We start from the raw sequence: 27,723 nt of genomic DNA on the forward strand, positions 1-27,723 counted from the left end.
GAAAGATCCATGGAGCTTAAGTTAAGGAGTTCAGGAAGATATTTTCCGGATGCCTCCATCTTCTCCGCATATTGCATCAGTCCACGATCATGTAGGTATGACCTCAATCCCAGTACATCCTGTACGTAAGTATGTAAACAGGGTTTTGTCTCAGTTTGTATGGGAGTACTTCTAAGAAGCTAATTGTAAACTTCAGTATGATAAAATATTTGCTAGTTATAGTTAGGTTTCTGTGGAGGATGATGATGAAATTTGACGAGGGAAACTGACCTTTTGCTGTTGTGTCATGTGCATTTCATTCATATCCTGTGCGTTCATCATCTTCATTGTTGGCACGTCATCCCAGCCTTCTTCCAGTAACTTTGGAAGCAACTCCTTCAAAACTCCATTTCCTATGAAATCCTCCACTGAGAAAGAGGCCATCCTTTTCTTCCCCTGATTGATTGATGTTTGATGTCCTTCTCATGGATGTGTCTAAGAGGGAAAGATTCGTTGATGTTAGCTTGTGCTATCATAAATATATAGGTCCTTCTCAAATCCAATAGCTATGCATTTGACCTGGCTTCAGGTGGGAGACGTGATTTATATGATCTGCTTTTGTAGAAATAGATAATAAATTCCACGTAAGAAAAGGCAAACCAATTCACTCAGCTTAGTGTTTTCCTAATCTTCTATTGTATGTTCCCCATCAAGGTTGCCAATATCCCATTGGCTTATGGAGGATTTTTTTATATTCTAAAAGATGTAAAAATGTAATGCTGAATTAAACAGAGCGTGTTGATCAATGAAATGAAAGAGTCTAGTGACTAGAAGGGAAAAAAACAAAGCTTGAGAAAAGAACAATGCATCGTTTAAAAACATTTGGCAGTTTGTACTAGTGGAGGTCCGGCAATGGAAATACCACTTGCCTTCTTGTTTAATAAAGGGGGAAAGCATGGATTTTTTATATTTCTTTTGGTGGAATCAGTTATGTGTTCGACAAATTAAGTAGCCTTAACACTCACAAACATCAGAGTAGTTTTCTTTTGCCGGCCAAAATCTGCTTCGAGCTCCCTAGAAATTGCCACTTGTCTATGTTACTTTGACTTGGCAAAAGGATATAATTGTGTACGAGATTTGTAAATTATATGGTTATGTTACATTCATTTATTCTGAAATCTAAATAGCATACACTCACTTTTGTAGGTACGGAGAATTTGGGGGTCCCCATTCGGTGCTCATCAGGTGATGAGCATTGGTGCTCATCACTTGATGAGCAATCTGGACCGTCCAAATTAGATCTGGACGGTTCAGATGTAATATTATTAAATAATTATTTTAAAATAAAAAAATTATATTTTTAAAGAATGATAGTTAAGAGATTATTTTTATTTTTTATCCTATACCTATTAAAATAATTATTTTTTAAAAAATAAAAATAAAAATAAAAATAAATCTGAACCGTCCAGATCAGATTTGGACGGTCCAGATCTGATTAGTATTGGATGCTCATCAGTCCGAATTTGGACCGGGTTTGGCTACGCTTTCATGCCTAAATTTTATTTACCTCATATGCATTAATAAAGTTGGCTAAAATTAGCTTTTTTTTATTAAATATGTTCCAAGTTTTTTTTTTTTAAATTCAACTTTGCCCTTAATAATGAACGCTTCTCTTTCTTTGCTTATTAATTTCTGACATAAATATTTAGTGATATATTTGGAAAAAAAAAAAAGAAATTAACATCATAAGTTGACTTTTTCCCCCCTCCCCAGCAATCATGAAAGGTGACTAACATTTAAGAAATTAAGACTCTAAAAAAATGGCTTGTTTTTTGGAACAAGGAGTAGTATTTTACAGGCTTCTAATCGGGAAAAAAAAATTAAATACCATATTTTACAATATTTGATCGGTGAATCCCATTTGTCATTACATAGTTACATGTGGTTTAATGAATAACATGTTCATTTTTTTAAATGTACACCAAAGGTATTCCTCTGCTGATAACTAAGGACTAATCCCCTTTGAGGCATAGAGATTACTAAAGTACGACTTACCGCTCTCAACAAGATCTTTTTCATATGCATGGTCATGAATATCGAGTTGTTCTTGCTTTTATTCTCCAGGTTTGCACCTTGAAAATCCAAATCCAAGTTTAATGCATACCCAATAATAGTTGTCCTGAATTCCAGTAAAATAGACCGACAAGTCTAGTCCCACGAAGACAAGGAATGACTTAACATGAAGGAAGATAAATGAGATATTGCGACAATGTATTTCACAACTTTCTTCATGCTTTCCTTTTTGATCTTCTTCCCTCTTCATTGCTACATTGTTTTCCAGCCACATGGTGGTTCCACTACAGAAAGAAAATAACGGTCAGATTGGGACATTCAACTGTACTGAAATGTCTCTGATGCCTTCAAGCTGATTTGCATAACTGGCACCAGATCTCGGAGAAGAAGATAACAACAAAGAAAGTGAAGATGAAGATGAAGATGAGGTGTACTGGTTAGGAATTGAGAAGTAGATGCAAAGAGTCAGAACAAAGAAGAGAAACGCTCATGGACGTTTGTTATGTGGGACCTACACATGGTTTCTTTTAGGCGAGTTTTGTATTTTATGAAACATAGAATCTATTGTCATGCTACACGCTTATGTAAAAATCATGTGTTCAAGGTTAAAAAAAGTTGTTTTGTGTGAGCATTGAACCTCTCAAATTTGGAGTATAAAATTGATATACTTGACTACTTCAGAAAGCACAATACCCCTAAATAGATATCACATAACAAAGAGCAGTTAGACAATAAAGAAGTAATAAAAATGGCCGTTTAGATAACAAATACAACAGAGCAACAAATATTACCTATGTCAATATCTGTGTGGGGGAAATGGTGTATCTCTCTATTTTCAACCCAATCAAGGCACAAGAGTATTGACTCTGTTCGCAACCACAGAAGGCAAACTACTTTTGACCGAACCGCAATCGGTAAATTGTAACTTACCCAAATATGATTTCACTTTAATTCTAGGTTTTGATGATTTTCTGCTTTAAAAACTCAAGCAATTGTTCTAGTTCCGCCATCAGTAAGGGTAGAAGCAAAACACCTCTTGGTCAGTCCTTCCCAAGCGGACTACGATTGGCTTCTCTTCTGACACACTGGAGTTATCTCAAAAATGATTACCAATTATCTAATCATCTCTTTTCTATTAACTTTGCCTCTACCTCTCACATCAGCAATGAATTCCAAGCACCTGAAACACAGCTCGAAAAACACCCCAGCTATGTATGTTTTCGGTGATTCTCTCTTTGAAAATGGGAATGGTTGCTATCTTGGGGTTCCCACAAATGAAGCATGTTTTCTTCCTTATGGTATAGATTTTGGTGGCAAACCTACTGGCCGATACACAAACGGCAAAACAGTGGTTGATTACCTTGGTAAGACACACCTCCAACTTCATTATTTTCCAAGATCTTAGCATTCTCTGATCCACCCAAGGATAGTTTCATTCTGATGCAGAATTTTGCATTTGCCCACAAGTTAATCCGTGTTTCATATGTTATGCAGCTATACTTCTTGGGCTACCGTTCCCCCGTGCCTACCTAGGCCTTTCAAAGCATCAAAGAAGCAAAATCGCTACGGGGATTACTTATGCATCTGGTGGTTCTGGAATTCTACAAGAAACCAACAACGTAAGAGTCTTACTCTCACCTCTTTTCACTAATTCATCACCAGCACTGTTTTATGTTTGTTTTAGTTCTTGCTCTTAGCCTACTATTTTATAATCTTTATTTGCAGGAGACAAGTTTGACATTACCCATCCAACTAAAGCTCTTTAAGAGAACTGTTCAAAATGACTTACCAAAGATGTTCAAGGAGCAAGTAGTGTTGGAGAGGCATCTATCCGAATCCTTGTTTGTTATCAATGCAGGGGTCAATGACTACGGCCAGATTAAAAACAAAATCTTGCCTTCTCCTAGCTCATTTGCTCTGTTCCTGTTAAAAGAATTTTCCAGACACCTGCAGGTAATATTTGTTAATCTTCACGTTAATAATACTGGATTTTTGGAGTGAAATAACACTTTTACCCCCTTTTCTCCTCCTTTTGGCCTTAGCACTTTAGTTAATGAACGTGTCTTGTAGGAATGTGCAGAACTTCAAAATTACATGTTAATGGTGGGGGGGAAAACATGTTTATAAATTTTGTCAAGATCAATGATATCAGTTATTAAAAAGCTTCGTATCACCACAAATGACACAACTTTCTCTTTGCTAGATTATGACAATCCTCGTTATTCTTCGCATGTTCCTCTGCCCAGTAAATATATCCGTGGTTCAAAACCAATATCTCAATTATTCATGATGCGTGAACATAAAAGGAAAACTTTTTATCTTTTCTTCTAAATAATGGCAGGAACTGTACATAATTGGAGCAAGAAAGTTTTTGGTGAACAATATTCCTCCAGCAGGGTGCTTTCCATCAATTGCTGCCCGCATGACACCAAAAGGAAATTGCAACGAAACAATGAATAGGAGGATTAATTCTTACAATAAGAGGCTCCCCGGAGTGCTACGTCAGTTGCAGTCTCGGCTTCCTGGCCTTATCTTTGTACATTCAGATATTAATAGGTTCCTCATGGAGATGAGGACCACTGCACACAAATACGGTACATAGAAAGCCAAATGCATCAGGCAGTAACTCATAAGATTGTCATAGCATAGTTGACCAATGATTTGATGAATAACTGCTTGCCTTTGCAGGGATATTGGATACATGGAAGCCTTGCTGCCCTAATAGCATTGATGGTGATCTCAGGTGCCATCGCAACACTATTCCTTGTGGAAACAGAAACACTCACCTTTACTTTGATGATCACCCAAGTCAGATCACAAATGACATACATGTAAGACGCTGCTTCAACGAGACAACAATTTGCAGGCCCTTGAGTCTCAATCAACTTGTGCATGCCTAGCAGCCAGTGACACTGATGCAATATTTTGATCAGTTGAATTCTGCTGAGATATTGAGAATCTTGCATATTAAGAGTAACATGCTATGAGGTATAATGTACCTAAGTTATAGGTGTCTTCGTATGGTTATACCACTGGAATAAATAAAGTCTGAGGGATAATTTAATAATCGATGGATTGACTATAATACGCAGAGCAGCATATAATTATTATTATTATTATTTTTTTATTATACGAAAAAAGAAGTTCTGATTGAAGCCAAATGAATTTAAAGATATTAGGATAGATCAGGAAGTTACAAACAAGAGTCACATTTCCTAGTTTGGTAATACGGAATATGGAGGAATGGGTGAACATGTCTATCCTATATTTCACAGATACCAATGTCTCCAAAAAAAAAATGAAGTGAAAATTTGAATACATGGTGATCAAATCCTAAATTACACAATTGTCTGAAGAAAAATACCAACAAGAGATCATAATATCAACCTCTTGGGAGAGAATTGAAACAAAAATTTACTAGAAAACAAAATAGAGAAAATTCTAGTCGGAAATTATATCAGGGCAAGCAAATCACCTGTAATTAATTGAGCCAGTTTTCCTGACTATGCATTGAACAAGATGAATATTGTCCTTCAGAGTCACTTAAATTTCAGAAATGGAGATTTTTTTTTTTTTTTGACCGAAGAGAAATGGAGATTCATACTCTAATATCTGTGGTATTTACAATTATTAGTATTATTAATCATGTTGAAAGTAAAAATTTCCTCACCAGCAGGAAATCTGATTAAACTTCACCCAGTTTACATAGTCAGCAAAGGCTAAAGGTAGAGATGGACTTCATACTTTCATTTCCAAGTAGATCCAATTAGAGAGCCAGAAGGAATGCAGTGAGCCATCTCATTGGCTATTCTGAAAGTAAACCAGTTTTAGTCATTTCAGCAAGTAGTTGGGAAGCTGAACCATGAACCCCGCTTTCAGAAAATGCATTTAGCATCGTCTTGCAAAGTTCTTCATCGGGAGAAATACCGTTTGATAACATCATGGAAAAGATATATTTTGCTTCAGCAATAAAGCGTCTTTTGCACAATCTATTGATTACAGCACTATAATCACTGATTGAAATTTGAAATCGCTTTTCAATCATTTTATGGAACAAAAGAACAGCCCTGTGCACATCACCTTTTGCACAATGCGCTTTTATCATTACAGTGTAAGCAACTTTGGACAAACAGACATTCTGATCTTCAAGAGCAATTAGCAGTCTATCAGCATATTCTGGGCCACCATTAATGCAAAGGCCATTGATCAAAACATTATACGTTGCAGGAGTAGGCTCCAGTTTCAGCCTTAACACCTCATTAAACAATTGGAAGACTTTTTCCATGTTGTGACCCTTACAGAAATACTGGATGACGGTATTATATGTAATTTGATCAGGATGTAAACCCTTGGAGTGCATATCATTAAGCACTTGGAGGGAATCATTCAGCCTGCAATTTTTGCAAAGAGATTTGATAATTACAGTATAAGTAATGTGAGTTGGAATTACATTATTTGCTTCCATCTCTTGTAGTAATTCAATCACGCCCTGCATATATCCAGCTTCACACAATGCAATCATAAGAGTGGTGTAAGTTATGGCATTTGGCAATAGGTCATAACGTCTAATGTGTCGAAACAAATTTCTAGCCTCCCCTAAGTTCTTTTTCTTGCAGAATCCATAAATCATGGAGTTGAAAATAACAATAGTAGGAGCAATTCCTTTCTCAATAACTCTTTTGTACAACTGTGAAGCCTCCTCAATATTGCCAAACTTCACATATCTGCCAATCATAATATTATAAAAAACTATATTCTGTGGTTCATTGCTCGTCAGATCTTCAAAATTTCTAGCCTCCATTGTTATTCCATTTTCGCACAAAGCTACCAGAAAAGAACTGTGAATGAAAGAATTTGGGAAGAATCTGTTAGAACAGATTTCCCTATAAAACTTTAAAGCACTCTGGACTTCTCCTAGCTTGCAAAGCCCATGAATCAGAACAGAATATGTTATGAGATCTGGTTTCAGGCCTGAAGTTTCCATGTCATAGAACAATCTTAGTGCTTCCTCAACACGTCCAAATTTGCACAAGCTACTGAGTAATACACAGTATGGAATGAGACTCAACTGAAATCCAAGAGAAACCATCTCCTCCAGCAACTTCATACCTTCATCAATATTGCCCATCTGACAATGCCCACAAATTGGTATTGTATACGAAACAACATTAGGATTTAATCCAGCCAACAACATGTCCTGAATGAGCTGCCAAACCCCATCTATTAAGCCAAGCAAGAGAACCCCTTTGAGGAGAATGTTGTAGGTTGCTATATCGGGCTTTAACCCCTGATTTTTCATGTGGTCCATAAAATTTAGAGCTTCCTCCATGGAACCAGCTATACACAAACCATGAATTAAAATATTGTAACTATATGCATCAGGAAACAGACCTTGCTTAAGCATCATACAGAACAAAGATTTTGCCGCATCTACTAAACCCGATTTACAAAATCTTGACATAATTGTATCGAAGGAAACGATAGAAGGGCCAAGTCCATTTGCCTTAGAATTCCTCAAAAATAGAATGGCATCTTCTAGCCTAGCCTGCTCACACAGGCCACCTATGAGTATAGAGCTAGTATACTCGTTTTCACAAGCCCCATTGTGCCTCATTTTATTTTAGATATCCCAAAACATTTCACTATGTTTTAAGTTATGCAACAAGCTATTATAGGTAGGTGTAGAAGCCGGAAAATTTAAATCTTTCATATATGCCAGAACAAGCAAGGCATCATTAACCATCTTATATCTTGAATAAGCAAAAGCCACTGCATCCCATACCACACTATTTGAGTCCCAGCCCCTGAAACTCCTCACGAGCAGCTCACAAAGTAAGGGAGCAGAACCAGAACCTATAAGAAATAGTATAAATTAAAAAGATTTTTAATAAAAAAAAAAGAACCAAAAAAAGAAAAAAGAAAGGAAATCTTAATTAAAAGCAATATGCATAATAATAAGGACAGAAGAAATGATCTATAACATTTTCTAACCAGATAATATATTACATTGATCTTAAAAATGAAGTTATCGAATCTATATAGTTGATATGGATTTCAGTTTAAAAACTGATTTATGGAGAGCAACAATCTGCATATAGCTTCTCGACCCTACAAGATCGTTTCGAAGACTTTAACAATAAATTTTTTCTCTTTAAGTAACATAGATTTGAATCAGTTTCTGTCTCTTACTTAACCACCTCTCCCTTTAATGTTGCTGGTTGATTGGCTTCCTTGGGTCTTTAACAATATGATTCTTTTGATATCTAAACCTCCCCTCCCCAACCCTACTGAGTTGAATCTGTTACTGCACAGTGATTCGTCAAATCTGTTGCACCAACTTGTTGCAAGACAATAAGTGCAGAGCAGAGTGAGTAGAGAACGCCCATGCAATGAGTAGTGTCTAGTAGAATCATCTTTAAGTCAATAAGAAAATATTGTCAGGGATTTCGGGTTTGGTTGAGGCGCGTGATTTAAGCGTACCATTAAACCAGTTATACTTTCAAGTTACTTTATTGGAAACCTTCTGTTTATCTGTTGTCTTTGATCGTGAATGTAGACAAAAGGATCGACCAGATTGTGTCCTGAGTTAAGTTTACCAGCCACTTTGACTATTTCCAGCCAATCTGCAAAACCATATAGTGCCAAAGTATTTGGGATGAAATTCGGGTACTGGTTCTGTGGGCCAATTTTCATTTGGTTGGAAGGAGTAAACCGCATTTCACTAAACCAAGGTGCAAACTAGCCTATGCTTGAGGATAGACGTTTGTAGATAGATATCATTGTTAGATAGTTAGTTCGCCGCCGTGAACAACTAGTTTCTCAGTTACCTATTCGAGCTTGGATAAATACCACTAAACTGCAACCATTAGACCAGTAATTAAATTTGGAACAGATTTTGCTTCCTCTCACTCACTCTAAGTTCTCTCAACCTGCTCCTAAGTTTATCATACCTGAAACACAAATAAATGATTTCCAAAGCAGACCATGCAGTCGTACCTTCCTGTACAAGTATTTGCTTTATGACCAACTGCAGGTCCCCAAACCGTCTTCGATTTGCTAAAACATGCGCAACAACAAACTGGGAATCCCTGGAGCAGTTCATGATTATCCTTGCAAAATCTGTTTTAATATTTTCATCACATAAGTAAATACTTACTTTCCAGTACAGGGCATATAGCTGATTGAAATATCAGGGCCCTTGGCAGGGAATAGGATGGGTCCAGGGTCCGTACCCATTGGGTCATTGCCTTCTAGGGTGTATAGCAGAAAGAACACAAAGAATACAAAGAGAAAAATGAAAGGGGATCTGAGGAGAAGTTTAATCTGGACCTGGTAGAGATTCTAAACTCTCAAATGCCAGAGAACTCTTTTATTTCTCTTTTCTCATTGTTGTTTGCATTTACTCTACTTTGGCTATTCTACCCTACGTTTCTATTCTCATTCGGATACAATTGTTTCATTGAATACCACACAGATTTTCTTTTGTTTTTTTTTTTTTTTAGTGATTGAAAATGTGACAAAATCGTTAAATAGAATCAAAGTATACAACCAGCAAGTGACATGAAAGCAGCAATAAAACTAACCACAAAAAAATGCACACAGGTTTTTATATCTGTTCAATATATACTGCATATGCTATTATTATTTCGTGTATGGGGAAAAAAAAAGTTGAATTTGCTTCTGCTGAAGAGTAAGTACAAGGAGTGAATGCACGTGCAACATATTGTAAATTTTGTAATTGTAATCCTTTCAAGGTTGCATGGGTTCCATTTGACCTCGTTGTTTCTGCATCAGGTTCAGAAGATTTAGTACAAGAGAATCTTAGAAGAGCCGCAACAGTGACATGGTACGAGAGGAAACCAATAACTATTACCTGCAACTGATTACAAATCTCAATGACTTCAGCTAGAGGTGCCCAGTCACCAAAGTTCCTCTCTATAAACTGGTACGCAATGCCTGTTTTTCCACTCCCTACTATAAAGAGTCCGCCCTTTATCTCACCTTCCCCTTTGAAGTTATTGTCGATTCCCATGGCCTTTGCACGCTTGTAATTGGCCAGTGCTCGGGGATTCAGTAAAAATCCTGATATGAACTTGTCCTTGAGCAGTTTTCCGCCACCAAGAGCTTTAAAGAAATCCCTACCTCGATCCAAAAGTACTATACCACCCCAGTATCGGGGCCAGAAATCCTTTACCTGCTCCACAACAATTAATAAGTCAAGTAAAGAATATTTTATCCCAGCAACAAACGTTTGAAGTCTGCTGATACCTCTGACTCTATGTGCTCGTGGAGAACTGCAAATAGTTTAACCCCAGGGGCATCAAATATGGGTTTTCTTGAAAAGAGCTGGTGTGCCTCAGCTCTACACATGATGCGCCTGTTTTCAAGTTTAAGGAGCATAATTAGCAACATAATTCACTTTTGTCAATAGACAGAAACCTACGAAGTGTTCAAAACCTATTCGAATTGATTGGACCACACCAATCTAATCTAATTCAACCAAAATTGATCTCTTGAATGAATTATTTCGGATGCAAGATTTGTAGAACCGAGAGGTTTGATTTAATTGTTATTTCTCCACTTAAGAAAATTGATGACAACTAAACCAATCAGGTAACCTCTTTTTATTGTTGTTGCCATCGTCGTTGTCATAGCTTTTAAATTATTATATGTATTGCCTATCAAAAAGCATATATCCAAATCCTAAAATGCAAAACATATCAAATCATCAAAATCAATGACAAGTAAAAAATTGCTTAATATGTGAGATCTGGCTTGTATGTCTTTATAATATGCGTAAAATACTTAAGACAATAAATCTAACTGAATAGACTAGAATTTAAGATATATACAAGACAATGACAATAAAACATGCCTCAAGAGCTACTTATTTTCTCGCATTTCTGAGTTATAAAATTGTGTGATTGTACCTTATTATCTTCCATCTCATGAGTTCAAAACTGGTTAGTAATCGATTCATATTATTGACTTTGTAACTTGTGACTAATTGTTAAATTTTGAATGATGAAACATACGTTTTTGACCACTATTATATCTACCGTAATTGAATTGTAAGAGTGGATCATTCATGTTTTAGTCTACTGCTATAGTTGTGAAATTTACCCTGGTCGTCGGAGACAGAGGATGACAGCTGGTTTATCTCGCCACCGTTCTGACGCCTTCATTGGAGGTGTTTTTGTTTTCACTAATGGTTCCATTCCAATCTTATACTCTGGAGTTAGTCTCTGCACTGATATATTTTCAATAGTCGCATATGGAGCTACTTGGTCAGTGACAACAGGAGCTTGCACACAGCCACATACTCTAGGCTCAGCTGGCCCTGCAGCCACAATCCCTTTAAAGACGTGCCCATCTTTAATCTTTAGTTCAGCCAGTGATTGCTCAAGTGATTTATCAGAAGGTGTACTACTCCTTAGATAATATCTTTTCATGCTACTGGAGTTGTAAGATGCTTGACTCTTGGTGATACTATCATCTCTGTAAAGTATGCTGGCTCTTTTCCTGCTAGGAATTGCACGCAGTTTAAAAGAATCATCACATCTAGTTCTGTCAACAAAACGGGCAATATGGCCTCGTTTCATGTCAAAGTGGGCTGAAAGATCCATGGAGCTTGAGTTAAGGAGTTCAGGAAGATATTTTCCGGATGCCTCCATCTTCTCCGCATATTGCATCAGTCCACGATCATGTAGGTATGACCTCAATGCAAGTGCATCCTGTACGTAAGTATGGAAGAAAAGTTGTCTCAGTTTGTATGAAAGTACTTCTAAGAAGCTAATTATAAACTTCAGTATGATAACATCTTTGTTAGTTATAGCAAGGTTTCTGTGGAGGATGATGATGAAATTTGACAAGGGAAACTGACCTTTTGCTGTTGTGTCATGTGCATTTCATTCATATCCTGTGCGTTCATCATCTTCATTGTTGGCACGTCATCCCAGCCTTCTTCCAGTAACTTTGGAAGCAACTCCTTCAGAACTCCATTTCCTATGAAATCCTCCACTGAGAAAGAGGCCATTCTTTTCTTCCCCTGATTGATTGATGTTTGATGTCCTTCTCATGAATGTGTCTAAAAGGGAAAGATTCGTTGATGTTAGCTTATGCTATCATGTATATATAGGTCCTTCTCAAATCCAATAGCTATGCATTTGACCTGGCTTCAGGTGACAGACGTGATTTATATGATCTGCTTTTGTAGAAATAGATAATAAATTCCACGTAAGAAAAGGCAAACCAATTCACTCAGCTTAGTATTTTCCTAATCTTCTATTGTATGTTCCCTATCAAGGTTTCCAATATCCCATTGGCATATAGAGGATTTTTTTATTCTAAAAGACATGTGAAAATGTGATGCTGAATTAAACAAAGAGTGTGTTGATCAATGAAATGAAAGAGTCTAGTGACTAGAAGGAAAAAACAAAGTTTGAGAAAAGAACAATGCATCGTTTAAAAACATTTGGCAGTTTGTACTAGTGGAGGTCCGGCAATGGAAATACCACTTGCCTTCTCGTTTAATAAGGGGGAAAGGATGGATTTTTTATAATTCTTTTGGTGGAAATCATTTATGTATTCAACAATTTAAGTAGCCTTAACAGTCACAAACATCAGAGTAGTTTTCTTTTGCCGGCCAAAATCTGCTTCGAGCTCCCTAGAAATTGCCACTTGTCTATGTTACTTTGACTTGGCAAAATAATATACTAGTGATTGTGTATGAGATTTATAAATTATATGGTTATGTTATATTCATTTATTCTGTTTTTGATACATACATTCATTTATTCTGAAATCTGGATAGCAAACACTCACTTTTGTGGGCACAGGGAATTTGGACTGAGTTTAGCCATGCTTTCATGCTTAAATTTTATTTACCTCGTATGCATTAATAAAGTTAGTTAAAATTAGCTTTTTTATTAAATATGTTCTAAATTGGTTTTTTTTAATTCAACTTTGCCCTTAATAATGAACGCTTCTCTTTCTTTGCTTATTAATTTCTGAAATAAATACTTAGTGATAAGTAAAAATATTTGGGGGAAAAAAAAAGAAATTAACATCATAAAGTTGACTTTTTTTTTCCTTCCCAACAATCATAAAAGGTGACTAACATTTAAGAAATTAAGACTCTAAAAAAATTGCTCATATTTGGAACTAGAAGTAGTATTTTACAAGTTTCTAATCCGGAAAAAAAATTAAATACCATATTTTACAATATTTGATTGGTGAATCCCATTTGTCATTACATGTGGTTTCATGAATAACATGTTCATTTTTTTTAAATGTGCACCAAAGGTATTCCTCTGCTGATAACTAAAGACTAATCCCTTTTGAGGTATAGAGATTACTAAGGTACAGCTTACCGCTCTCAACTAGGGGTGCACATGGGCAGGGCTGGGCAGGGCAGAACCCCTGCCCGATGCCCAGCCCGAAACATGAACGGGCTGCATTTTGCAGCCCGCTGCCCGGCCCTGCCCATAGAAGCCCTAACCATTTTGGGCTGGGCATGGGCGGGCTGGGCAGGGCGGGCTTTGCTGCCCAAATGATGATGACCTACCGATATCACATGTAAAAAAATTTCATCCATACCTAAAAATTACATTTCATAATTTTATATTTTCACACATTAAAATTATCCAAAAATAATTCAAAACAAGTCTTAGCAAATATCCAAATAAATAATATTCATAATCTATTTAGAACAAAACAACTCTCAAGATTGTAATTAAAGTCTTGAAATTCAAACGGTTTGCATTAATCTCTAGAAAGTTGAGAAAAGAATAAAACATCTGAAAAAATTGAAGAGGGGTTGAAGCACATTGAGATATTCCATTGGGAGCCAGGGATGGCGATGTAATAGAAACTTGATTATCCATTTAAGTGGCAAAAATTAAATGTTACCTAAAAGATTGTAAAAAGATATTAAAACTGAAGTAATGGGCTAATAGGAATAACATAGACCATATAAAAATGAGGTGAAAATAATTGTAAAAAGAAAAATAAAAATAATCTCATAATAATTTAATATAACGACTTTTAATATGTAAATACTTATTATGCGATACAATGCAGCTAGCAGTCCATACAACTAAAAGACTTCTTTCTATCATATGACTTGTTCATAAAAAATTAATACAAAATAACTAAATATAAATCAAATAGAAAACATGTAATTCAGATAATTAAACCCCAATTTTCTTTCCATGCTCCTACCCCAATCTTGTTTTCTATCTTGCATAAATATTCAAAATTGTTTATTTATACAAATATGTAATGTATGAACTCAATTCTCTAACAAAGAAAGTTGTTAATGACATAGAGGGGAAGATTGACTTATAAATAGCCAACACTACAACAGCAACAAACAATAGGATATACACAATAAAACTCACGAATAACAAGTTAAAAGCAAGATACTACTGCTTCTTTAGAAGAATTAGATCCCTTAAAATAGAAAACTAATAGACATGTAATAATAATAAGTTAAATTGCAAAAAGGAGGGAGATAACTTTTTTTTTAGGTAAAGAAATGTAATATATTAATATTATTTTATAAATTATAATATATATAATCTGGGCAGGGCCAAATGGGCAGGGCAGCATGTCCTGCCCGATGCCCAGCCCTGCCTATGAAATGCCCAGCCCAAAGATGCCCATTCTTTTTCGGGCTCTTTTTTTTCGGGCTGGGCTGGGCAATTTTTCTTCGGGCTCGGGCGGGCTTTGCGGGCATTTGGGCTTCATGCACACCCCTACTCTCAACAAGTTCTTTTCATATACATGGTCATGAATATCGAGTTCTTGTTTTTATTCTCCACGTTTGCACCTTGAAAATCCGAATCCAAGTTTAATGCATACCCAATAATAGTTGTCCTGAATTCCAGTAAAAATGGACCAACAAGTCTAGTTCCACGAAGACAAGGAATCACTTAACATGGAGGAAGATAAATGAGACATTGCGACAATGTATTTCACAACTTTCTTCATGCTTTCCTTTTTGATCTTCTTCCCTCTTCATTGCTACATTGTTTTCTAGCCACATGGTGGTTCCACTATAGAAAGAAAATAACGGTCAGATTGGGACATTCAACTGTACTGAAATGTCTCTGATGCCTTCAAGCTGATTTGCAAAACTTGGAGTTACGCACCAGATCTCGGAGAAGAAGATAATAACAAAGAAAGTGAAGATAGAAATGAAGATGAAGATGAGGTGTACTGGTTAGGAATTGAGAAGTAGATGCAGTGAGTCAGAAAAAAGAAGAGAAACGCCCATGGACGTTTGTTATGTGGGACCTACTCATGGCTTCTGCTAGGCGAGTTTTGTATTTTATGAAATATAGAATCTATTGTCATGATACACGCTAATGCAAAAATCATGTGTCCAAGGTTAAAAAAAGTTGTTTTGTGTGAGCACTGAACCTCTCAAATTTGGAATATAAAATTGATACATTTGACTACTTCAGAAAGCACAATACCCCTAAATAAATATCACATAACAAAGAGCAGTTAGATATAATAAGTAATAATAAAATGAACGTTCAGATAACAGATACAAAAGAGCAATAAATATTACCTATCTCAATATCTGTGTGGGGAAAAAGTATCTCTCTCTATTTAACCGCAGAAGGCAAACTACTTTTGACCAAACCGCAATGGGTAAATTGTAATTTACCCAAATGTGATTTCACTTTAATCCTAAGTTTTGATGATTTTCTGCTTTGAAAACTCAAGTAATTGTTCTAGTTCCATCATCACTAAGGGTAGAAGCAAAACAGCTCTTGGTCAGTCCTTCCCAAGGGGGACTACAATTGGCTTCTCTTCTCGCACACTGGAGTTATCTCAAAAATGGCCACCAAAGCAATTGAAACGCAGCTCGAAAAACATCCCAGCTATGTATGTTTTTGGTGATTCTCTCTTTGAAAATGGGAATAGCTACTATCTTGGGGCTCTCACAAATGAAGCATGATTTCTTCCTTATGGTATAGATTTTGGTGGCAAACCTACCGGCCGATGCACAAACAGCAAAACAGTGGTTGATTACCTTGGTAAGACACCCCTACAACAACTTCACTATTTTCCAAGATCTTAGCATTCTCTGATCCACCCAAGGATAGTTTCATTCTGATACAAAATTTTGCATTTGCCCACAAGTTAATCCGTGTTTCATATGTTATGCAGCTATACTTCTTGGGCTTCCACTCCCCCTTGCCTACCTTGTTCTTTCAAAGCATCAAAGAAGCAAAATCACCACGGGGATTACTTACGCATCTGCTGGTTCTGGAATTCAACAAGAAACCAACAATGTAAAAGTCTTACTCTTACCTCTTTTCACTAATTCATCACCAGGACTGTTTTATGTTTGTTTTAGTTCTTGCTTTTAGCCTACTATTTTATATTCTTTATTTGCAGGAGACAAGTTTGACATTACCCATCCACCTGAAGCTCTTTAAGAGAACTGTTCAAAATGACTTACCAAAGATGTTCAAGGAGCAAGTAGTGTTGGAGAGGCATCTATCCGAATCCTTGTTTGCTATCAATGCAGGGTTCCATGACTACGGCCAGATTAAAAACAAAATCTTGCCTTCTCCTAGCTCATTTACTCTGTTCGTGTTAAAAGAATTTTCCAGACACCTGCAGGTAATATTTGTTAATCTTCAAGTTAATAATACAGAATTTTTCGAGTGAAATAACACTTTTACCCCCTTTTCTCTTCCTTTTGGCCGTGTTAGTTGCAGTCTGGGCTTCCTGGCCTTATCTTTGTACATTCAGATATTAATAGGTTCCTCATAGAGATGAGGACCACTGCACACAAATATGGTACATAGAAAGCCAAATGCATCAGGCAGTAACTCATAAGATTGTCATAGCATAATTGACCAATGATTTGAAGAATAACTGCTTGCCTTTGCAGGGATATTGGATACATGGAAGCCTTGCTGCCCTAATAGCATTGATGGTGATCTCAGGTGCCATCGCAACACTATTCCCTGTGGAAACAGAAACACTCACCTTTACCTTGATGATCACCCAAGTCAGATCATAAATGACATATATGTAAGACGCCGCTTCAATGAGACAACAATTTGCAGGCCTTGAGTCTCAATCAACCTGTGCATCCCTAGCAGCCAGTGACATTGATGCAATATTTTGATCAGTTGAATTCTGCTGAGATATTGAGAATCTTGTAAATTAAGAGTAACATGCTATGAGGTATAATGCACCTAAGTTATAGGTGTCTTCGTATGGTTATAGCATTGGAATAAATAACGTCTGAGGGATAATCTAATCAATGAATTGACTATAATACGCAGAGCAGCATATAATTATATATATATATATATATATATTTATTTATTATATGAAGAAAGAAGTTCTGATTGAAACCAAATGAATTTAAAGAAATTAGTATAGATCAGGAACTTACAAACAAGAGCAACATTTCCTAGTTTGGTAATACGGAATATGGAGGAATGGGTGAACATGTCTAGCCTATATTTCACAGATACCAATGTCACCAAAAAATGAAGTGAAAATTTGAATACATGGTGATCAAATCCTAAATTACACAATTGTCTGAAGAAGAATACCAACAAGAGAGCATAATATCAACCTTGTGGGAGAGAATTGAAACAAAAATTTACTAGAAAACAAAATAGTGAAAATTACAATTGGAAACTATATCAGGGCAATCAGATCACCTCTAATTAATTAAGCCAGTTTTCCTGACTATATATTGAACAAGATGAATATTGTCCGTGAGAGCCACTTAAATTTCAGAATTCATGCTCTAATATCTGTGGTATTTACAATTATTAGTATTATTAATCATGTTGAAACTAAAAATTCCCTCACCAGCGGGAAATCTGATTAAACTTCACCAAGTTTGCCGAGTCAGCAAGGGCTAAAGGTAGAGATGGACCTCATACTTTCATTTCCAAGTAGATCCAATTAGAGAGCCAGAAGGAATGCAGTGAGCCATTTCATTGGCTATTCAGAAAGTAAACCAGTTTTAATCATTCCAGCAAGTAGTTCAGAAGCTGAACTGTGAACACCGCTTTCAGAAAATGCATTTAGCATCGTCTTGCAAAGTTCTTCATCAGGAGAAATATCATTAGATAACATCATGGAAAAGAAATACTTTGCTTCAGAAATAAAACGTCTTTTGCACAATCTATTGATTACAGCACTGTAATCACTGATTGAAATTTGAAATCGCTTTTCAATCATTTTATGGAAGAAAAGAACAGCCCTGTGGACATCACCTTTTGCACAATGTGCTTTTATCATTACAGCGTAAGCAACTTTGGACAAACAGACATTCTGATCTTCAAGAGCAATTAGCAGTCTATCAGCATATTCTAGGCCACCATTAATGCAAAGGCCATTGATCAAAACATTATACGTTGAAGGAGTAGGCTCCATTTTCAGCCTTAACATCTCATTGAACAATTGGAAGGCTCTTTCCATGTTGTGACCCTTACAGAAATAGTGGATGACAGTATTATATGTAATTTGATCTGGATGTAAACCCTTAGAGTGCATATCATTAAGCACTTGGAGGGAATCATTCAGCCTGCAATTTTTGCAAAGAGATTTGATAATTACAGTATAAGTAATGTGAGTTGGAATTACATTATTTGCTTCCATCTCTTGTAGTAATTCAATCACGCCCTGCATATATCCAGCTTCACACAATGCATTCATAAGAGTGGTGTAAGTTATGGCATTTGGCAATAGGCCATAACGTCTAATGTGTTGAAACAATTTTCTGGCCTGCCCTAAGTTCTTTTTCTTGCAGAATCCATAAATCATGGAATTGAAAGTAACAATAGTAGGAGCAATTCCCTTCTCAATAACTCTTTTATACAACTGTGAAGCTTCCTCAATATTGCCAAACTTTACATATCTGTCAATCATAATATTATAAAAAACTATATTCTGTGGTTCATTGCTCGTCAGATCTTCAAAATACTTTCTAGCCTCCATTGTTATTCCATTTTCGCACATAGCTACCAGAAAAGAACTGTGAATGAAAGAATTTGGGAAGAATCTGTTAGAACAGATTTCCCTATAAAACTTTAAAGCACTCTGGACTTCTCCTAGCTTGCAAAGCCCATGAATCAGAACAGAATATGTTATGAGATCTGGTTTCAGGCCTGAAGTTTCCATGTCATAGAACAATCTTAGTGCTTCCTCAACACGTCCAAATTTGCACAAACTACTGAGTAATACACAGTATGGAATGAGACTCAACTGAAATCCAAGAGAAACCATCTCCTCCAGCAACTTCATACCTTCTTCAATATTGCCCATCTGACAATGCCCGCAAATTAGTATTGTATACGTAACAACATTAGGATTTAATCCAGCCCACAACATGTCCTGAATGAGCTGCCAAACCCCATCTATTAAGCCAAGTAAGAGAAACCCTTTGACGAGAATGTTGTAGGTTACTATATCAGGCTTTATCCCCTGATTTTTCATGTGGTCTATAAAATTTAGAGCTTCCTCTATGGAACCAGCTATACACAAACCATGAATTAAAATATTGTAACTATACGCATCAGGAAACAGACCATGCTTAAGCATCATACAGAACAAAGATTTTGCAACATCTACAAAACCCAATTTACAAAATCTTGACATAATTGTATTGAAGGAAACGACAGAAGGGCCAAGTCCATTTGCCTTAGAATGCCTCAAAAATAGAATGGCATCTTCTAGCCTAGCCTGCTCACATAGGCCACCTATGAGAATGGAGCTAGTATACTCGTTTTCACAAGCCCCATTGTGCCTCATTTTATTGTAGATATCCCAAAACATTTCACTATGTTTTAAGTTATGCAACAAGCTATTATAGGTAGGTGTAGAAGCCGGAAAATTTAAGTCTTTCATATATGCCAGAACAAGCAAGGCATCATTAACCGTCTCATATCTTGAATAAGCAAAAGCCAATGCATCCCATACCACACTATTTGAGTCCCAGCCCCTGAAACTCCTCACGAGCAGCTCACAAAGTAAGGGAGCAGAACCAGAACCTATAAGAAATAGTATAAATTAAAAAGATTTTTATAAAAAAAATGAACAAGAAAAAAGAAAGGAAATATTAATTAAAAGCAATATGAATAATAATAAGGACAGAAGAAATGATTTATAACATTTTCTAACCAGATAATACATTACATTAATCTTAAAAATGAATTTATCGAATTTATATAGTTGATATGGATTTCAGTTTAAAAACTGATCTATAGAGAGCAACAATCTGCATATAGCTTCTCGACCCTACAAGATCGTTTTGAAGACTTTAACAATAAATTTTTTCTCTTTAAGTAACATAGATTCGAATCTGTTTCTGTCTATTACTTAACCACTTCTCCCTTTAATGTTGCTGGTTGATTGGCTTCCTCGGGTCTTTCACAATAGGACTCTTTTGATATCTAGACCTCCCCTCCCCAACCCTACTGAGTTGAATCCGTGACAGCACAGTGATTCGTCAAATCTGTTGCACCAACTTGTTGCAAGACAATAAGTGCAGAGCAGAGTAAGTAGAGAACGCCCAAGCAATGAGTAGTTTCTAGCAGAGTCATCTTTAAGTCAGTAAGAAAATATTGTCAGGAATTTCGGGTTTAGTTGAGGTGACTAATTTAAGCGTACCATTAGACCAGTTATACTTTCAGGTTACTTTATTGAAAACCTTCTGTTTATCTGTTGTCTTTGATCGTGAATGTAGACAAAAGGATCGACCAGATTTTGCTTTCTCTCACTCACTCTAAGTTCCCTCAACCTGCTCCTAAGCTTATCATACCTGAAACACAAATAAGTGATTTCCAAAGTAGACCATGCAGTCGTACCTTCCTGTACAAGCATTTGCTTTATGACCAACTGCAGGTCCCCAAACCGCCTTTGACTTGCTAAAACATGCGCAACAACAAACTGGGAACCCCTGGAGTGTCGAAACCCATAGTCATTCCTCAAGGCATAAAAGAAGAACAACGCAGCATCTGAATTCTCTCTCCTCAGAAAATCGATAATTTGATCCACCTGGGGCTGATTCAACTTCCAAAATACGGAACGGAAATATTCACCGGCAAGGAAATTTCTCAAGCCAAAATTCCTCAAACCCGTGAGAACTTCACAAACTGGGTTAACCGCGCTAGGATCGACAGAGGAGGAACTGACAGGCTCATTTTCAAGCTTCGCAGCAGAGACTGAGTGTTTGTTGAAAATGAAGATTGTGAACGGACAAAGGCATGCAAATTTTCGTGGAAAATGGTGGGGTTTCCATTTGTGGACGCGCCTGAGCATGGAAGAGCAGCTAGGGTACAAGAGTGGGACTCTCCTATATTTCAAGAAAATGAGGAGAAAAGGAAAAAGGGATCATTAGGTGTGAGGTTTGGAGTGCAAGTTCTTACCTTTTCTCTGCCCAGGCAAGGTTTAACGGTGGGAGTGATGGTTGAATGAAGCAGAAGGATTTCTGAACCGTTGGCTTTCGCGGCCGTTTTGACCGCCGACGGCACATAAATTACCCTAAAACGGTATAATTTAGGGTGTGTTTGGATGAAACCAAACCGTGGTTTGGAAAAGTGATTCTGGAGAATAGATTCTGAAAAAAATAAATTCTGTGAAGAATAGATTTTGTAAAAAGTGATTCTGAGAAGTGAGAGTGTTTGGATAGTTGTTATCAGAAGCACTTTTATATATACAAATTACTAAAAAAAAGACATAAGTTAATATGATAATTACAGAAAAAATAGATTTTATGATATATTTTAATTTGAAGAAATAAAATTGTTAATAATATGTTTTTTACCAACATAATTAATAATACATAAGATAATATAATTAATAAATAATTAATGTCTATATATATTTATAAAATATAAGATTAAATATATTTATAAAAAAATATGTTTATAAAAAAAATAACAAGATACATATCATATAGGCCCTCACACTCTCCCTTTTTTCTCCAAAAGCAAAAAAATTTTGCTTTTTTCCAAAACCATGGTTTTGACCCAAAACCATGGTTTTGGTTTTTGGAGAGGCTGTTTGGGTAGCATTTTCCCCAAACCATGGTTTGGGTCCCCAAACCATGGTTTGGGGTGCTATCCAAACAGAGCCTTAAAACACTGTTTATATGGGAAAAATACAAATATTGCTTGGGAAAAAAGGACAATTAGTCTTACATAAGAGAATTAAATATAAAAAGATTCTTTAAAATTATCAAATTATTCTGAAATCCTAAGGAACCTCATTGCAAAAGATTTTATTTATTTAATTATCAAATTATCCTTTTTTTAAAGTATGCATTAATAATTGAAAGAGCGTCCATTAACAACTTAAAGTGTAACGATTAACGACTATCGTGATAAGTATTAACAACACATTTTCTCAACGCATCACAAAAATATAATGTATGAGTTATCAATATTTGTCGTGATAGTTGTTAATTGTTACATGTTAAATTGTTAACGACTGTATTTTTAGTTGTCAATACATACTTTAAAGAAAAAAATAAAGACAATTTGGTAATTAAACAAATAAAATTTCTTGTAACGACGTCCATTAGGACTTTAGATTAATTTGATGATTTTAAAGGATCTTTTTGTATTTAATTCTTTTGGGTGAGACCTTATTACTCACCCCCTTTCTCTCTCAACAACCTCACCAACTCTATCCCCTCCTCACTCCTTCGATCCCTCTATCCTGCTAGATTAACTATCTTCTTCACCCTGGTTTTTAATAGAACCCTTTCCTCTTAAACTAGAGCTTGCTTTGAATCTTCAAGTGCTCGCTAGAGAAAAAGGCAAAGGTTGGAGGGGTGCTATCAGTGACGTAAGCTGCATCTTGAAGCTTGTGTAGTCCATTGTTGAGAGTTTTGTTGGTGTGTTGCTTCTCCTCCAGCTCTTATGACTACAGTTGCTAACCAGTACAACTAAGCAATGCTGAGCAATTTTTTTTTCCTTTGCTGGTTATGTTTCCATACCCACTCCATGTCCTCTAGCTTTTATGACTACAATTGCCAACCAATACAACTGAGCAATGCTGAGCAAATTTTTTACTTTGATGGTTATGTTCCCATACCTACTCCATGTCCTTCACTAATTAAAAAAAAAAAAATCAAGCCACGATTAGTAAAATGGCTAAAATAATCAGTTCTTATTGATACTATTATAGTTTAATGATTGAGTTCAACAACAAATTTAATGATTAGCAGCTAAAAAACAATATGGGTTGATTTAGATTAGGCCATCTTTCATTCTTCTATTTTTGTTCTGTCACTCATATTTTTTATGGTTACTAATTCAACTAATTTTGATATTAGAGAAGGGGAATGGCTATGCCTTATTCATATTGTAAGTCACGCATGGTGAATCAAAATGTAATATATTGAAAGCATAAAGTGGTTGTAAGAGTTTATTGTTTAGTTATCATTTAATATAGTGAAAGTTTTTACTCTAATATTGTGCATTGTCATGAGGAGAAATTCTTGCATGCTCTTGGAATGCTAGCTCAAATAAACTCTGACTAATCAAAAAATAACACCTCATTCAATTTTAATCCTAGTTGGCTCTTCTCATCAACGGACAATTGACGGCGCTATAGGAACTTGATCTTCATCTCTTCACTTGACTTCTCCAGTTACCATTGTTCTTTTCTCTTCCCTCCCCCTACCTTCCTGTCCTCCTCCTTCCAGGCAACCCCATTCCTCTTCTCTCTCTCTCTCTCACAGTCAATCACCCTCCCACACCACCTCCTCCTCCTTCTTATGCTACACCGACCCCAGATTGGTTTTTCCTAAGGTCACCCCCTTCACCACCAATAAAAAATCAATTGGTTTCTCACACTGACTGTGAATTGCAGCATTATTGAAGAGGTCGTCACCAAATCATCATATTCATCTCTTTTTCCCTTCCTTCCCTTTCATTTTCTTCTCAAGGCTTTTCCCAGATTCTAAACTTTATAAAATTTAGACATGGTTAATTGATTCTTTCATGGCCTTGGCTTTTTGGGTTTTATGGGTAACTGTTTGGAGGGCCAAAGGTTTCTCCTTTCTCATTATTCTCTTCATAGTAATAGGGGCAGAGGGCATACACATGTGTGTGGGTTTACTTCTGTGGTGAAGGGGTTTTTGTGGGAAAAGGAATTTTTAAGGTTGAAATTACGTACAAGTGTGTACGATGCAAATGCAAGATGGAGGAGCAAGGTTCCATAGGTGATTGAAGAGGAATGTAGTAGGAGGGAAGAGGAGATAATGGCGGTGACAGGAGAAGTCAAGGGAAGGGATGGGAATCACATTTCCTGTGGCACCATCAATGGTCTATTTATGTGGAGAGCCAACTAGGATTAAAACTGAATGAGGTGTTATTTTTTGATTGGTCAGGGTTGATGTGAGCTGGTACTCTCGGGCATACAAGAATTTCTCTTGTCATGAGCTTGCTTAGTTATTAATCAATATTTAATGTGAACTTTTTAACACCTAATGAGTTGTTATTTATAACAGGTACTTGTTAATATTTAATGTGAATTGGATTGCATATGCCTCATTCTTATAAATGTAGGACTTTATTGGTGAATCTATAATGAAGTTGTGTCACATCATAATTATATTCAGAGCATGGTAAAACTATAATTAGATGCATTTTTAATGATATTGTGTTATTAATTTGATGAACTTCGTGGATGGAGGAGCCATAGCGAGTATTGCTATCAATGGAAATCTTGAAACATTTATACGTCATTGACTAGTTGATTTTTTGTCATCTATTATTACATTGTGGTTAATCACAATTTACTAACAATACAAAAAAAAATTGAAACTTGTAACTATTTATTAAAATAGTGAGTAAAGGCTTATCTAGTACAGTTATTTGCTGTGAAGTTATAGTTACTAGCTCGTTTAGTGAGTTCAATGCAAGTATAATGGAGATTGAACAAAGAAAGCACTACCAAAAAAACCTTGGTGTTGACTAGGTAGTTTGTTGGCTAGTTGGTATAGTTTGCTCTGATAGGTTGATGTTGTCTTGTATAACAAGGATTGAACAAGGAAAGCACTACCAAAAAAATCTTGGTGTTGACTAGCTAGTTTGTTGGCTAATTGGTATAGTTTGCTCTAATAGGTTGATGTTGTCTTGTATATGTAGTTTGTTGTCCAGAAATGTATCATATAATGCTGTTCATTTGGTGTTTAGATAGTTGATTATTCTTCTTCTAAATGATTGTTCCCAAATTCATAGCAAAGGGTTTGAAGAGCATGCATAACCTTGTTGACAAACTTGGAATTAATTACTTACCCTTTTGCTCAAAAGAGACTATAGTGTACATATGTTGATATGGTTGAGCAAATGGGATCCAAGTATAGCATTAGAATATATTAATGAACATGTGATTGCATTTAGATGTGATCTCTTGTGGTGGCTGGTTAACTATGATGAAAATTGTAAAAAAGCTAAAACTTTAAAGTTGCTTGAACAAAGTGGCAGCACTTGTGTCACGGCCCGAACTTAAGGGTGACCGGCATGAAATACGAGAAATGGCTCATACTTCTTAAGCCTTAAAGTATAACTAAGCTTTTGATAAACAACATTATGACATTTGTAGCCACATATAATTATCGTTATAATTTAGGAAGATATATACATATGTACTACATTTCCCTTAATCAAAAAATTAGGATTTTTATGGAAATTTTGGCAGAGTCTCCCCTAAAAGGTAGACTTCCCAAAGGTCCCACAGCAATTTGGCAAGTTTTATACAACATAAGGAGCTCCGCTCCACAGCAACATATAAAAACATATATCTCAAAATAACAAAGAAGACAGGGTCCTGCCTATAGGGTATGTGGAGCGACTCTACTAGAATGTACAAAAGCATATTTAAATATTTACATCAACTGCAAAGTTCCAAAAGCTTCTTATCCCAAGTGAGCTTCAAGAATCAATTGGAGGAGCAGGTTCACTTCTACTATCTGAATGACAAAAATCATCTCCAAGTAAATAACCTCCCCACAATAACGATTAGGGAAAAAAAACAATATCATCAAATGTATGAAGCTATGACAGGTATGATAACTCAAATTCGTAAATCAGAACAATTGACTTATTTGTTAATTAATTAGAAAACTAAGAATACAAAACAAGCAAGGAATAAATATAACTCTTAGGGAAATTAATAAAGTAGAATTTGAAATCACTTTTGTTTAATATTAAGACTTCCATAGAACAGTAACAGGCATAGACACATAGTCCACGAGGGTAAATAACATGTCCGGCGTAGCTCAAAGCCACAAAAACAGGCGTGAGAACAAAGCTTACGAAAACAGGCATGAGTACTACTCACGAAATCCATCCTTCGTTCCATATGTGTTGGCTGTCACACGGGGCTAGCACCTCTCAAATTCACCCTGCTAGCTAGGTGTGCCATGGCGCGCCAAAGGCTAACAGAACTGCTGTTAGCAACCAGTGTTCTGTTTTCGGTCCTTTGAAAACAATTTCCCTCATACATGGAAGTAAACAACTTTGGATTACAAATCAAGTTCAATACTAATTGGATAAAGCTTCCTTAAGAAAATCTTATCATTTTTGTGCATGCATAAAAGATTTAAATCAAATAAGAGGAATAAAATAGACAAATAAATGAAATCCATACTTTATTTTCAAAGGTTTTTTTTTCCATGTTACCTTCTAAAATGTCCATAAAACATTACAGAAGAGGTAATACTTAAAACATATAAGTTTAATAAAGAAGATATCAATTCTAAATCTTGTGGGGCGTTATTTACTCATCTGGTAATCAAATAGGTATAATCTAAAACATTTAGTAGTCTTTAGATATGGCTCTGCTTTAATCTCCTAACATACAAATAAAATTATGTTCACTTATACACATATATAAATATATTTAACAAAGTTTTTTTTAATTCTATATAAGACTCCTTTCTTAACTTTTACAAGTCCAAATAAAATATTGAACTTTATGATTCACTCATCCAATATAATTGAAATGCTAAGATTTTAAGCACCTATACAAATAAGCAATCATTCACTAATCTATGTTGGATCCAAAAATAAGAAAGAATCATTTTAGTTTCAATAAATATATAAATTATAAATCTAATGCTCAATCTGGTATGAATGAGAATACAATATTAGTATATATTTATACAGTCAACATAGATAGTAATTCAAGTTCCAATGTAAAACCTAAATAGTTCCTAAATTTTAATACCATATCCACAAACTCATCTTTTTTCTTTTTTTTTTTTTGCAATGTCAACTATTCCACAGGTGTCTGAATTAACAAGAGTAAGCAAGCTTATTATTGATATTATAACTTATTTTGCTCCCCAATGACATAAACCCTGTAACAATCAGATTCCTAGCCCTCTTTTTCTTCAGGCACCACATGAAAACCAGAGTTAAGTCACAATTAATCTAAAATAGTATCCATATTGTTCTCCGCTATTAAATGTTATACAAACGCTCAACAAATGAATCTCTTTTTTCTTGTAGGACATTTCATCAAACACCTTAAGGGCACCCAACATGAATTATAAAGCAAGCTTCAATTTAAACTAAAGGAATTCCTCACGTCTACTTTCTCTCTTTCTATTTTTTCAAACCATATTTATCAAACAATTTAAGTAACAGCACCCCCAAATGA

At 35.7% G+C, this 27,723-nt stretch overlaps 3 protein-coding genes and 1 long non-coding RNA gene across 11 annotated transcripts; 1 reads left to right on the forward strand and 3 right to left on the reverse strand.

The window, feature by feature from the left end:
- Window positions 1-1,845: 1,845 nt before the first annotated feature.
- On the reverse strand, window positions 1,846-3,920 carry LOC114742051 (uncharacterized). The gene is made up of 2 exons (XR_003739828.1): window positions 3,842-3,920; window positions 1,846-2,336 (listed from the first exon to the last, which is right to left on the reverse strand). It is a non-coding gene; the product is annotated as an uncharacterized LOC114742051 (long non-coding RNA).
- LOC114742042 (GDSL esterase/lipase At2g03980-like) lies at window positions 2,989-5,119 on the forward strand. Its single transcript, XM_028930297.1, has 5 exons — window positions 2,989-3,416; window positions 3,547-3,671; window positions 3,778-4,005; window positions 4,394-4,646; window positions 4,741-5,119. The coding sequence occupies exons 1-5, from the start codon at window positions 3,155-3,157 to the stop codon at window positions 4,950-4,952; spliced, it is 1,080 nt and encodes a 359-aa protein (XP_028786130.1). The 5' UTR covers window positions 2,989-3,154; the 3' UTR covers window positions 4,953-5,119.
- Window positions 3,917-21,564, reverse strand: LOC114741984 (putative pentatricopeptide repeat-containing protein At1g13630). Of its 8 annotated transcripts, XM_028930271.1 has the most exons (6): window positions 20,913-21,564; window positions 18,321-20,096; window positions 16,962-17,045; window positions 16,809-16,860; window positions 4,529-4,579; window positions 3,917-3,999 (listed from the first exon to the last, which is right to left on the reverse strand). In XM_028930271.1, the coding sequence occupies exons 1-5, from the start codon at window positions 21,364-21,366 to the stop codon at window positions 4,555-4,557; spliced, it is 2,391 nt and encodes a 796-aa protein (XP_028786104.1). In that variant the 5' UTR covers window positions 21,367-21,564; the 3' UTR covers window positions 3,917-3,999; window positions 4,529-4,554. The 8 variants fall into 8 exon arrangements, with proteins under 8 accessions (XP_028786104.1, XP_028786109.1, XP_028786094.1 ...); XM_028930276.1 differs by lacking the exons at window positions 3,917-3,999; window positions 4,529-4,579 and adding an exon at window positions 14,825-15,110 and having other exon boundaries at window positions 16,532-16,860; XM_028930261.1 differs by lacking the exons at window positions 3,917-3,999; window positions 4,529-4,579 and adding an exon at window positions 15,596-16,335 and having other exon boundaries at window positions 16,532-16,860.
- On the reverse strand, window positions 4,876-7,704 carry LOC114742036 (putative pentatricopeptide repeat-containing protein At1g13630). The gene is made up of 2 exons (XM_028930286.1): window positions 5,723-7,704; window positions 4,876-4,948 (listed from the first exon to the last, which is right to left on the reverse strand). Exon 1 carries the CDS (start codon window positions 7,664-7,666, stop codon window positions 5,858-5,860), a length of 1,809 nt encoding a protein of 602 aa, XP_028786119.1. The 5' UTR covers window positions 7,667-7,704; the 3' UTR covers window positions 4,876-4,948; window positions 5,723-5,857.
- Window positions 21,565-27,723: the final 6,159 nt, after the last annotated feature.

The sequence above is a fragment of the Neltuma alba genome, unplaced genomic scaffold, assembly GCF_004799145.2.
Source record: "Neltuma alba isolate B1F8T4 unplaced genomic scaffold, ASM479914v2 tig00000613_pilon, whole genome shotgun sequence".
In the NCBI taxonomy this organism is placed as follows: domain Eukaryota; kingdom Viridiplantae; phylum Streptophyta; class Magnoliopsida; order Fabales; family Fabaceae; genus Neltuma; species Neltuma alba.

Coding starts and splice junctions, on each gene's coding strand:
- LOC114741984 (XM_028930248.1), bottom strand. CDS start 21,366: ATGCTCAGGCGCGTCCACAAATGGAAACCCCACCATTTTCCACGAAAA. Junction 20,097..20,912: donor GCAAATGCTTGTACAGGAAG/GTACGACTGCAT, acceptor TATTTCTTATAG/GTTCTGGTTCTGCTCCCTTA.
- LOC114742036 (XM_028930286.1), bottom strand. CDS start 7,666: ATGAGGCACAATGGGGCTTGTGAAAACGAGTATACTAGCTCTATACTC.
- LOC114742042 (XM_028930297.1), top strand. CDS start 3,155: ATGATTACCAATTATCTAATCATCTCTTTTCTATTAACTTTGCCTCTA. Junction 3,417..3,546: donor AACAGTGGTTGATTACCTTG/GTAAGACACACC, acceptor TATGTTATGCAG/CTATACTTCTTGGGCTACCG. Junction 4,006..4,393: donor AATTTTCCAGACACCTGCAG/GTAATATTTGTT, acceptor AAATAATGGCAG/GAACTGTACATAATTGGAGC.